General features: G+C 34.6%; 1 protein-coding gene across 12 annotated transcripts in view; it reads left to right on the top strand.

Annotated features, from left to right (window-relative positions):
• Nucleotides 1-13,494, top strand: part of LOC147382510 (Trimeric LpxA-like enzyme) — a 69,069-nt gene that overhangs the window by 16,443 nt on the left and 39,132 nt on the right. For all 12 annotated transcript variants that reach the window (XR_015174071.1, XM_086429450.1, XM_086429447.1 and 9 more), the window contains one exon: nucleotides 271-533. Coding sequence is in view for 11 of the 12 variants with exons in the window: in XM_086429450.1 (XP_086285576.1) it covers nucleotides 271-533 (263 nt within the window). In the remaining variant the exon portion in view is untranslated. The remainder of the gene's footprint in view (nucleotides 1-270; nucleotides 534-13,494) is intronic.

Genomic DNA, 13,494 nt, shown 5'->3' with positions numbered 1-13,494 from the left:
TTCCTATATATGGTGTTTTACAATTATATGCTTTTATAATGATCACTTCCGATGTCGTGCTTTGTATTACACTTCCTTGATGGAAAATATAACTCCTGGAGTGTAATGATGAAATACAATTCATGTTGAGTGGCCCAATGTTCAATCTTGATGATTATCCTGTTTTTATTTTTTTGGTCATGAGAGTTGCCATGTTAATAGTTGATGGTTGGCCTTCTTGTGTTTTAGCATTTCAATTAGCTGTCCTCTTAAAAAATTAATATTCTTCAGAGATAGGGCAATCACGTTCAGCACAAATGGGCCCTTTTACGGTTGTTGGAAAGGGGACAATTATTGGGGACCATTCCAAAATCTCAAATTCAGTTGTTGGTGAAGATTGCATTATTGGATCTGATGTATCAATTGAAGGTTCCTATATTTGGAACAATGTCACCATTCAAGATGGCTGTAAGCTAAGGCATGCAATAGTTTGTGATGGGGTAGTAATGAAGCAGGGAGCAGTTTTGGAACCTGGTGTGATTTTGTCGTTCAAGGTAAATGTCACTATGCTGGTCTTCAAATTACAAGATTCTTCCTTTTTTTTTTTTTTTCTGGTAGAAGTTTAAAACTATTTTAAAACTTAGGCGCTGTATGGAAAGCATAAAAACTAAATATATCTATAGAAAGAAACTTCTATTGTTTTATACATTTAAACACAGTAGAAATTTCTTTTTTTATAAAAATTTTCTAAGTTTCCATACAATACCTTAAATTGAACAATTTTTATTTGGATTCTTCCCTTGGCAAGCTATGGGTAACAAACTTGGTTTATGTCCATTAAACGACTCTCATATGAGAAAAACAATAGCAATGGCTAGCAATTGCAATATAATGTTATAAAATGCTACCACAAAGGGGGAACACTCCTATATTTCAAAATTAATCAGGATATAAATGACATTCTTGTGATTTTTTATTTGTATATTTTTAAGAAATATTGTGAGACTTTTATTTGAAACTAAGGAGGAGAAATGAAGATTGTTGTCATGCGTACTTACATACTCTTGTATCCTTCTCTGCAGTTCATCTGTGGGAGAATGGGAATTATTAACCAATACCACTATTTTACTAACAATATAAGCTTGAGAACCTATAGGTTAACCTGTAAAATTTTCTTCATTCCATATATTTGTATTTCTTTCATAGGTAACGATAATCTTCTATTAATGAAATATATATAAAAAACCAAAGAAGATGATTCCTAATTTACAATCTTTATTTCAATTCATCAATCAACCTACAAAGCCTTTTACCAACTATTGGGGTTAACAATACGAATCCTGTTCCATTGCTCCTCTCTATCTATGGCCATATTTTCTAGTAGAGTGTCTTCAAATCTTTCTTTTTTTACTTCAATCATGCTTTTCCACTTTCCCCTAGCTTGGTTGGATTTTTTATAGTTTGTAATCATGTGCCACTGTATACTCAAGGATCACATCTCATCCCTATTAGCTTTTGATGAGTGTACATATCTTTTTATTTTTTGGATGGCCAACATGTTACAATACCAATAACTAGAGATATGTGAGAAGCAGTAATATGTGTAAAAGAAAATATTTTAGTACAGGCTACAAGATAATTTATTTATTTATTTTTTGGTAAGACTTTTATTGCTAAAGGAACATAACAAAGTACCAAAAACTCCAAGAAGGCAGCCTAAGAACCCACCTTGCTCTGATGATCAAATCCCATTTAACGACGGAGTCCTTAAAAAATTAATCCCTACACTCAAAAAATATCATGGATAACTTAGAAAATATCATGGACCACTTGAACATTAAAGTTTTAATACTACGGATAGAAGTACATCTTTCTCTTTTGACATTGGGCATATGTTGACTCCTCTCCAAGTATCCCAAAAAACGCAAAAGGGAGGGTCCTTCAAAGTGGACGTCCTCTAGTTGAGAAGGAAGAGATAGTCTACGACAAACCTCTATTACAGATGTAGGTATTATCCATCTCTAAGAAACTTAGGCAAGATAGATCCTTAATGGCTTTTGCGAGATTTCAATGAAGTAATAAATATTGGAGCATGACAAAGGCAAGGGGATTGACTATCATAAATCGTGAAAGTGGTGGAGGCACAAAGCTGTCTAATGACAAAGGCAATCTCTATTGGTGCATTATGTAGGTTCCTGGTGAAAAGTGGGCTAGTGGTCTCCCACCTTCAGTTTGTTGGCAACCTCTAATCTTTCTTGGAGGCTGACTTTGATCAAGTAAGACTTCTAACTGCATTACTCTGTTGTTTTGGATCATTTTCTATATTGGTCATCAACCTTCAAAACATAAGTTGTTCAAAGTGATCTATTTCCAACATCCACATTCTTGCATGCTATCTTGTATGCGCTAGGAAGTTTCTCCTTTCTGCTTACTTGGGTCTTCATATAAAAGCGCAAGCATTTGAGACCCTATCATTGCAAGAGTAGGAAATGACTAAGGATCTTACAAAGCTAAATGCTTGTCTAAAGGAGGAAGATAGTTCTATCAAGAGCAGATTAACAAATATTCCAATATAATTTCTATCCTTATTTTCAATTCCTAGAAAGGTAGAACAATTATTGGAAAAGCCATTATGGTATTTTCTTATGGAATGATGAGGATGGAAATTAGAAATTTCACTTAAGGTGTGGTCGATTGAATGGGTTTTCATTTTCCATTGGAAAATGGATAGGTGGGAAAATCAAATTTTTTGTTTGATTACCTCTGGAAAACCCCCAAAAAAATAGAAGAGAGAGAGAGAGAGAGAGAGAGAGAGAGAGAGAGAGGCGATGGTGGTGGTGTTTGGGAAGAAAAAGAAGAGGTTTAAAATTTGGGGATGAGATTTTGGGGTGGATTTCATTTTCCCATGGGTATAGGTGGGAAAATGAAATCCAAATTTTCTGGATTTTGGGATGAGGATGGAAGTCCATTTTTCACGAGAGAATCCAATCAAACACATGGAAAATGTATTTCCAACTCAATCCATCTTCCTTGTGGAATCAAACACACTCTTAGTGAGTTGGAAATTGATTGTAATCTGAAGAAAAATGTGGGTTTTAGGTTTAGGAAATGAAGGACTATGAATTTGGCACTACTAGGCAAATGGCTATAAAGATTTGGGGATGATAATGATAGCCTATGGAAAGTTATTGCTAATAATTTGCTGGAAATTTGAAATAGAATAGCATTTAGAGCTGCTAGAGGTACTAAAATGAAGATTTTGGAAGGATCGCTGGCATATGATTTCCTTCGTACAAATGCAATTTCCATTACTATTTTGTAGTTTCTAATAAAAACAGGCCAATTCCATACTTTATGGTTTGGTCTGGACGCAACTTTCTTTGAATTTTGGCTTAAGGAAATGCATGAATGATCGGGAGATCCTGGACATGGCAAGCCTCATTGATTGTATTTCTCAAATTCTAATCGAGCCTTCTATTGAGGATCAAATGTGGTGGGCATGAAGTCAAATTCTAACATGAACGAATAAACATACTGAATCATTTTAAAATATACAAAATTTTACAGAAGAAATTACAATGAACAGGTAAATATAGTCAAAGATGAGCAACTAAACATTTTAAAACTGATATTACATCAACCAACAGTACTCAGTATAGCATTTTCTTTTTATACAAATCTAATTGATTAAATAGGAACATTAAACTTGCATTTCATTTTATATATTAAAATAATGCAACATATACATAATACACATGGTGGAGTAGTGGAATTAGAGAGTTGGGATTCACGATTGGATCGTTCCCAGTCGGGACATGATGTTACAATTCTTTACTGGCTTTTAGTTCCTGATTTTGTGGCCGGTCGCTGCATTTACCACACTTGGTTGACCATTTATCCGGCTCAGGCTGGTCATTTGACGTGACCGTAAGCAATGGGTCTCTTTTCGATGTGTCAGAACGTTCGACTACTATAGATTGTTAGTGATCACTGACTAATCATCTTCGTCTATGCTTATCAGGCGTACATGTGATTCTCAAATATACAAACCATTCATATACGACCACCTTTACATTACAAGTTCACTAGTAAAGATAGAGAGGAATATCCCGGATTCCAGTTGTGACTCCACTCTCATACGCGTCCCATACCACATATGAGCTTGGTGGTCCCTAGTGTACATCCCAGGGTAGTACACCACTCCGGATGATATGACGTACTATCCCTTTAGGCATTCACAAACTCTTTAACAGCTCACAAAATAGCTACATATATATATATATATATATATATATTACTTTCATTTGAAAACAAAAGAGAAATTAACAATACAAGGTTGATAATGGATATCCAGTTTTCTACCATGCAAGTGTGGCCAATCGGCCTAACATTAATAACAGAACGGAAAAGTAAACAGCGCCTTGCGCTAACAGAAAGTAAATAAACATGCAACCAGTAACATTATTCCTGGATATCCGTTCACCAACCTACACACAACACAACAATGTAAAATGCGGACATCACCCCTTGGGTGTGACTCTGACATTTTACCGTTTCATACCCTTTTTCCCTTTTTTCGAATTTTACAGTTTTCAATCTCTTAAATAAAATATCCACTTTTTGATATTCATCAACTCAATGTGAGTTAGTTGAATAAAAAATCATTTTTCTAACTATGAAGTTCATTTTTATCAAAAACCTTGAAAAAGTACAAAACTTATATTAAAACGGGGTCCGAGCGGTACACAGGACCCAACTGATAGAAATAACCTGATGAAACATCTTACCCATGTGTAATTTGTTATAAAATACAATTAAACATATCAAATATACAAGTTTTGACGTGAATTTGAAATAACCAATTGAATTCTATATTTTTGGAAACTCACCACAAATTTTTAATAAAAGTCTAAATGCAATTTTCACAATCTACGATTACTAATAGAAATTGAGAGTTCTTTACAATCTCTATGTGAAGGAATTGAAACACGTGCGCGGAAATCGAGGCGAATGGTGAGGAAATCGAGGTAACTCGTACTTCGTGATGGCTGATTTTTGAAATCGACTTGGTGGTTTCGAAGATTTCGATGTCGTTGTCATTTCTTTCTTCTGCGGCGGAGGACGGTTTGACCCCGAAACGGATGAAATCCGAGGTCGAAGTTTTGAAATCCCCGTATATACGTACGGCTGATTTTTGACGATACGGGGTGAAAATGATGAGAAAACGGAAGGAATTTAGGTGAGTTTTGTAGATGTCGAGGTTGCGGACGTTTCTCCCTTCTGCGTCGGTCGTTGACGGCGAGCCGTTTACGAGGAATCTAAGGTGGAAGATCGATGAAAAAAATAATTTTTTTTAAAAAAAAATTGGTTGCTGGTTGACGGGTTGGAGAAGACGAAGTGAAAAGAAAAGAAATTAAAATTTTATTTATATAAAAATTTGGGACAAAATCAGTATTTTGCCAATTGTTTTGATCGACGATAATTTGACCATCCGGACTTCAAAATTGACAAATGAATACTCTATTTCATCTAATTTTTCGTTCCGGATCTAATGGTATGGTCAATTTCGTTCCAGTTGGACAATGATGCCAGTCATTAGTAACGTTTGAAAGGAATGTATTGGGAGATGAATTGTTTTGAGTGGGTAGACTTCGAGATGATATATTTATATTCGAGACTGCTCGAGAAATCAAGCACTAAGAGTTTTTGAGGTTAGTGCAAGGAAATCTATCAATTATAGACTATGGTATGATGTTTACTACGTTGTCACGATATACGCTCGAGCTTATCTTGGCAGATCTGCAAAAGGCCTATAGATTCTTTAGAGGATTATAACCCTACTTAAGGACCAGGAGGTCAATAATTGAGACTACCAATTATAGAGATATGGTAAATCGAACTTGAAGGATAGAACGAAAAGAGATAGAGTTACAGACCTCCTAGGGACAAATTAGTTGACCTTAGATTTCTTTTCTTCCCAGATCAAATTCGGAAAAGAGGCCAATGTATTCGAGGCCAATCTCCCTCGGATCAGTGTATCCACAATATATAACTCCTCCACTATCAAGTTGTAGAGTTCTCCAATCATCGAGTTATAGAGCAGTTAGAGTTCTAATGATGCCAATAGGGCCTAAGGAACCAACAAGGCAGTTTCAGAGCCTACAGACCCTAGTCCACCAAGCGCCGGCTTTACAGAGATCTACGAAGACAAGATCGTTGACATGTTACGCATGTGATCAGGTGGGACATATAAAGAGAGAATGTTCTCTATCACAGGCGTGAGCAATACGACCCAGGAGAAAGTACCTGTCTCCGACGAAGTTTGAAAAGTACGATTTCTAATTATAATGTTAGAAATTAGAGTTCTATTCAATACTGGTTCTTCTAGATCATTTAATTCTGTTGAAAGTTTGCATACTTGCTAGAGTTGTTCTTCCCACTATTCATTATTCTAGTATAATATTTGGAGCGGACTAAACAACTAACTTTTCTCCTACCGCTTTCCACTTTCTATGCTATCATCCCATCCTCATCTTTAACCTCACCCTTTTTCTAGCGATTTGATATTTATTATAATTTGGAACTGCGAAGCTTCTGGAAGTGGGCGGAGTAGAAACTTCTCAACTAATAGTAAGGGGGTGAAGGAATGAAACTAATTCTGAACTAGAATGAAGAGGTGCAAGTTTATGAAAAAAATAAAAATAAAAATAAAAAGTTAACTGTAAACCAACTAGACTGCGTTTTGATAATTGATAGGTATGTTTTAGGTGTAAAGATGCTTGTAAAGTGTGAGAAGGCGAGTGCGATTTATAAGACTAGTAATGTGACTATATAGCAAGTGAAGGTATGGGTAATAACTAATACTATATATAGTTGAGTTGAGGAACTGGTGAAATTTGGAAAAGATATGGTACAATTTTGAAAGAGCATGTAGTATATATAAGAAAAGAGATTTAGTAGAGTATAAATTAGGAGGTGGGTCGATGTAAAATGTGAGAAAGAATAATCTTGTAACAATGTTGTATTAATGGTGACTTAATGGAATTGTGAGAAAATAGATGTAAGATTTATCCCCTCGAGTAAGAATTTAAATTATAAAGGTTATGACAGAGGTTTTGAGGAAATATCACAATAAGTAGAAAATGTAATATTGAATTAAATATAAAGATAGTAGTGTGTTTGCGGTAAGACTATGCATTGAGAAGTAATATTCACATCAATTATGAGTAAAACATAATAGATGGTGTAATTGATGAGAGAAATAAAGATAAAGAATAGAGAAGATGTGAAAGGATTATTGTTGATAGACATTGGTGGGGAAGTGATACAAGGTGAATTGATTGTTATCTTAGGGTTATACAAATAATGGATTAGTTGGAGTATGAGTTTGAATTAGAGTGATTAATTAATGAATGTGTTGGGTTGACAGAGTATGGGAGACATAAGGTTATGAATTATAAATGAGATTGATTTGGGACCAAGAATAGATGATAATCGAAAATATGTATTGCTCATTATACATGTTGTGTAAGTATGGTGAGGATGAAGTTTGATAATGTATGATTTCAATTTTGAGGACGAAATTTTTATTAAGGGGGGAGAATGTAAAATCTCAAATTTCTGATTCGTATATCGAGGAAATAAATAGTGAAATTTCGAGAAAATCTTGAAAGTGGGACTTAGGAGTCACCTCAGGCAAAAACTGTAAATTTTTATTAGAGATAGAATTTGTAGAAATTGACCATACCATTAGATCCGGAACGAAAAATTAGATGAAATAGAGTATTTATTTATCAGTTTTGGAGTCCGGATGGTCAAATTATCGTCGATAAAAACAATTGGCAACATACTGATTTTGTCCCAAATTTTTATATAAATAAAATTTTAAATTTTTTTCTTTTCACTTCGTCTTCTCCAACCCGTCCAATAGCAACCCATTTTTTAAAAGAAAAATTTGTTTTTTTCTTCGATCTTCCACCTTAGATTCCTCGCAAACGGCTTGCCGTGGACAACCGACGCAGAAGGGAGAAACGTCCGCAGTCTCGACATCTACAAAATCCCATCCAAATTCCTTTCGTTTTCTCGTCTTTTTCACTTCGTATCGTCAAAAATCAGCCGTATGTATATACGGGGATTTCAAAACTTCGACCTCGGATTTCATCCGTTTCGGGATCAAACTGTCCTCCGCCGTAGAAGGAAGAAATGACGACGACATCGAAATCTTCGAAACCACAGGGCCGGTTTCGAAAATCAGCCGCCTCGAAGTACGAGTTACCTCGATTTCCGTGTTGTTCGTCTCGATTTCCGCGCATGTGTTTCAATTCCTTTGCATAGAGATGGTAAGGAACTCTCAATTTCTATTAGTAATCGGAGATTGTGAAAATTGTATTTAGACTTTTATTAAAAATTTGTGGTAAGTTTCCAAAAATATAGAATTCAATTGGTTATTTCAAATTCACGTCAGAACTTGCATATTTGATATGTTTAATTGTATTTTATAAAAAATTACACATGGGTAAGATATTTCATCGGGTTATTTCTATCAATTGGGTCTTGTGCACCGTTCGGACCCCATTTTAATATAAGTTTTGTACTTTTTCAAGGTTTTTGATAAAAATGAACTTCATAGTTTTGCACATCAAACAAAAGGTTACTATGATCCAATTGCAAATGTACAAATGCTCCTCTATTAAGATTCCTTGGAAGTTGTCCAAACAAAGAATGCTATCTTGGATAGGGTCTTAGATCCCTAGACAAATGATGATGGAAATGGAGCAGAAATTAACTGATTTGACACTAGTCTTGCACATGAAGCAGAAATCAACAATGAATTTTCTTGTTCCCCAAATGATCCTTTTAATATTTGTCTAAATAAGTGGTGTAAATGAAGCAAACCACCTTGGAGAGGATTCTAGATACCAACACAATGAGGAAAATATAGATCTAGATGATGCTTCCAAATCCGAATAAAATTATCAAACTGAATAAAATTGCTTTCACAACTCCCAGTACAGTCGTAGACAACCGCTTATCTTGTATTGAAGGTAAGGAAGGATACAATTATATGATTAAGCTGGAATTGAGTCAAATTTCCCAATCATTTAAACTCCTAAAACCTGAAACTCCAACAAACTTCATCCCCTTCTCATGATGTGAATTTTTGTACTACTCATCCTTTTACATTTAGAAGGAGAAAAGATAGTTGGAACTCTTCTTAAAAGGGGCTCTTCACACATTGAGCAAAAGCTGTTCAGAAAATTATGACCAAATGTTTCATCTATCATAAAACTAAACCCTTCTAGCTACTCAACCAAAATTCCGATCTCCACAATTGTTTTTTCTAACAATAAAATAAAATAAAATAAAATAAAAATAAATAATGAACTTTATTAAGAAACGAAACGAAAATACACATGACCAGGAGATCGGGAAGATTAGGATACACAAAAAATAAAGCAACCAGCTTATCCATTTTCCTTTACAAGATACCGTCTTATTTGCATTAATTTCTTTGAAAATGAAAATATTTAATGTATTTTCTGAAAGTGTTAAAATTTTATACAAAGGGAAGATGCATGGTGGTTGTGAGAAGTTGAGGTAGTAAGACGTGGGATATACATGTTACATCTAAGTCTACTATTTTGTCAATGTGTTAAATTTTGGTTTTCGTGTCTATTTTGATCAACCTAGAAACAAATATATTTCAATCAACATGGAAATTAATGCAATTTTCATCGAAATGATGGAATTATCGAAGAAATTTTAGTTGCAAATGATAAAAAATAATGTAGGAGAAAGCAATGCCCATTAAGAGAAATAGACTAGTTTTGATACAAAATTAGAAAAAAAAAAGCAAAATACTGAAAAGAGTCTTCAAAAGTAGTTGAATCAATATATAGCCTACCAAAATCCATTTAAGTGAATCCGAAGGAACACTAAGGATAACAAATGTTAGCAAAGTTTCAATGATTACCAAAATAAACAAATCCTAACCATTAAAATGTTTTTGTATAAAACTTGGAAGTTCCCTTAATTTTCATCATTTCTAATATACAAAAACTTTCAATACATTTTTGTTATCCAAAACATCAGAATCCATCCATATGTCATGAATTAATTGTTGTAGATCATTCAACGAGCTTTTCAACGTAACTGAGGACTTCCCAATTAGATGTTGAGTAAAAAGTATTGACTTCTAAGTAGGATTTGAGAATATAAACCTCTTTTCCAAACATTTGTTCGTTTGAGTCTTAAAAATATCACACGAGATCTAGATTTTGAATGTATTAGTCGCCCCCTCTTGGAAAGAGTTCAACCCCAAAACTTAGTAGATGTTCGTCATGGCTCATTGTGAGCGATGGTGTGACAATAGGTAGTTTGATGATGGTTGATGTGATGTTAGAAGGTATGCTGTCCAATGATGTGATGATTTGATCATTTCATTTGACATAGCCCATATACAACATTCTACACATTGCCCACATCATTATGCGAATCTGTCTTTTTGTGTTGATTGCAATTGCTTCGGTTTGTTGATCGACACATGTTACCTAGTAAGGAGCTTGCTTTGATACCAATTGATGCAAGAGAAAGTGATTGCCACTAAGAAAAACAAATAGGTTTTTACATGAAACTAGAAAAGCATGCAAAAGGATTGAAAATTGTATTTCAAGGTGGTTGAATCAAGAGATAACCCACCAAATCTCTCTTCAAATGAATCCTAAGGAAAAGCATGGCCAACCGATGTTGGCAAAGCTTCAAAAGCTACTAGAATAATATTAATCAATGTATCCTCTATGTTTTAATAACCAAATTTTTATTAGGAAAGCAAGACACTAAAACCTAACTCAAAACCTAAGAAACAAATCCTATCCATTAATAAAAAATTACATAAATATTTTCTTTATAATACCTAAAATACTCTTAATTTTCATTACTTTTAATGTACTAAAACTTTCAATACATTTTTGACATCCAAAACATGAAACTTTGTCCTAAAGTCATGAAAGAATTGTAGATCATTGAACAATATTTCCAACGCATTTGATGGTTTTCCAATCAAATGTCTGAATAAAAGAGTTATTATGTATACCAAAAATAACTGTCGTCTTTTCTTAGCATCTCATCGCTGACATTGAGGGTTTAGAAAACTACTAATATTCGATTTTCAAATGAGTTCTATATGTTTGACTGCATCAATCACCCCTATTTGAAAAAGTTCAACTTCAATATTTTTAATGCTTGGGTATCTTCATCGGGTTCAAGTAGTGCGTGAGACTTAGGATTTAGAAGAGTTTCAATGATTGGGAGATTGATCAAGTTTTTTCGTTGGTTTATAGCTTATCTGAAGTAGTTCTAAATATGGGAAATGATGATGGTTGGAAGTGGGAGGGTTCTAAATAAGGAATATTCTCGGTGAGTTGGAGAAAAATTTGCTTACCGAATGTTACAGGGTGTTTGGGGCTCTGAAAAATTTCTATGATGAATTCTACTTTATTGTCTAAATGGTTGTGGAGGAAGGCTAGTTATATAGAGAGAAGTGGTGGCTAATAAGTTTGGGTTGCAAGAGTTGGGTTGGAAACAAAAGAAGTGAAAGGGGCATATGGGTGTGGGGTTTGGAAAGACATTTTTTGTTTCTTACCTTCGTTCTGAAAGAAGGTGAAATTCAAGGTGGGAGGGGTAAGAGGGTTTGCTTTTGGAAGGAAAAATGATGTGGAGACACTCTGTTGAAAGAACTCTTTTCAGATCTTTTTGCAGTGTCAGACGAAAAAGGGATGATTATTGATTATTTCTTGGTAGGTTATGGCTTGGAAAGAGCATGAGATTTTGATGATTGGGAATTGAGTAGTGTGGAGTGCCTTTTGGTGCTAGTTGATGCGGTATAACTCTTCTTGAGAACAACGATCGTAGGTTATGGGATGGTACAAGAGAGGTGGGCTTTTCTGTGCATTCAACGTATACGGCTGAATTACCGACTTCGACTTCTATCTTTCGCGCCATTATGATTTGGGGTACAAAGGTTCCTTAAAAAATTTCTATCTTTACATGGCCAACATCCTTGGGTAGGTTAACCACTTTGGATCAATTTATCAAATGAGGTTTTCAAATGCTAAATTGTTGTCTTGTGTATGAGAAATGAAGAGACGATAGATCATCTCCTTATGCATTGTGGAATGGCGAATAGGTTGTGGTCTCATTATCTTGGGCTATTTGGTATGGAAGGTTGCTTTCCACAAACAATCCAAGAACTTTTTGTTTGTGGCTGTTTTGGGGTTTCTCTTTTCGTCATTGTAAGCGAATTCTATAGAGATTATTAAAGAGTTTAAGGGGAATCATCGGATTTTTGAAGGAAAGAAGTTATCTTATTAAGATCTCAAGTTTAATGTGCTGGGATTGCTCTTTTTCTAGGGAAAAGTTTTTAAGGGGCTTTTCTTTGAAGATTTTGTTGCTCGATGAGATCTCATTTGTAATTTGGGAGATTAGTAGTTTTTTTTGTGGTTTTTCTTTTGCTTTTTTGCTCTTTTGATAAGTTTGAACTCCTGGGACATCTCGTCCCCTTTTTACTAATAAAATTTTAACTTATAAAAAAAAAAAATATTCTCGGTGAATCCCTTTTATATATCCTTGGATATTTCATTGAAACTTGGCTCGATCTTTTCTATTTAGACATTTTCGGGCATTAAAGTACCTTTTAAAGTATGCTTCTTTGTGTGGTTGGGGGTTTCTAGCAAGCTTGGATGATTGAGAATGTCATTAAGAGGGAGAGTTGCTTGCCAAACCGTTGTGTTATGTGTAAAGGTGATGCGAATCTGTCAGTCATCTCCTTATTCATTGTTGGGCGGCTTGTGAGATTTGGCATCATTTCCTCTCCCTCTTTGGCATATGTGGGCTGTTTCCCAATGTCCGTTAGACTCTTGTTAACCATCTAGTAGGTTATGGGTAGATCTTTCTTGGCTGCTAAAAGATTTCTTTTGACCCTTATGCCTTAATCTATTTTTTGGGTTTATGGAAGGAAAGAAATTCACGAATCTTCTACAATTATGACCAATCGATCAACAATTTAGTGATTTAAATTCTTGGTTTATTTACTTTTGGTGTAAAATCCTCAAATAGTTTAGGGGTGTTCTTTTTTAATAATTTTTGGGTCGTTAGGATTGGGTTTGTAATATACCCTTGAAGTAATAGGTTGCGTCTATCATATTGTGGAGTATTGTATCTTGTTCCTTGGTTGGTTTTTTCAAGCATCCTTGTCTAATGAAATTTTACTTATAAAGAACATTTCATCAAATAACTTCTTCATAGATGACCAGTTCGGCTTCTCATGATTGATGGCTGATGGTGTGATAACAGATGGTATTTTGATAGTTGATATGATGTTAGATGGCATGTTGTCTGATGAAGTGATGATTAGTGGCATGATGACTTATTCAATCTCTTCATCGTCATGGATGTGACCTTCATATAGAACATTCCAAGTGTTGCTCGTATCGCTCTTCAGATCCATTTGTTCGTGTT

The sequence above is a fragment of the Akebia trifoliata genome, chromosome 16 (assembly GCF_017979445.1).
Source record: "Akebia trifoliata isolate Shusen 1 chromosome 16, ASM1797944v1, whole genome shotgun sequence".
Lineage (NCBI taxonomy): Eukaryota > Viridiplantae > Streptophyta > Magnoliopsida > Ranunculales > Lardizabalaceae > Akebia > Akebia trifoliata.
Note: the sequence above shows the minus strand (reverse complement) of the source record. Positions and strands in the feature narration are given on the sequence as shown.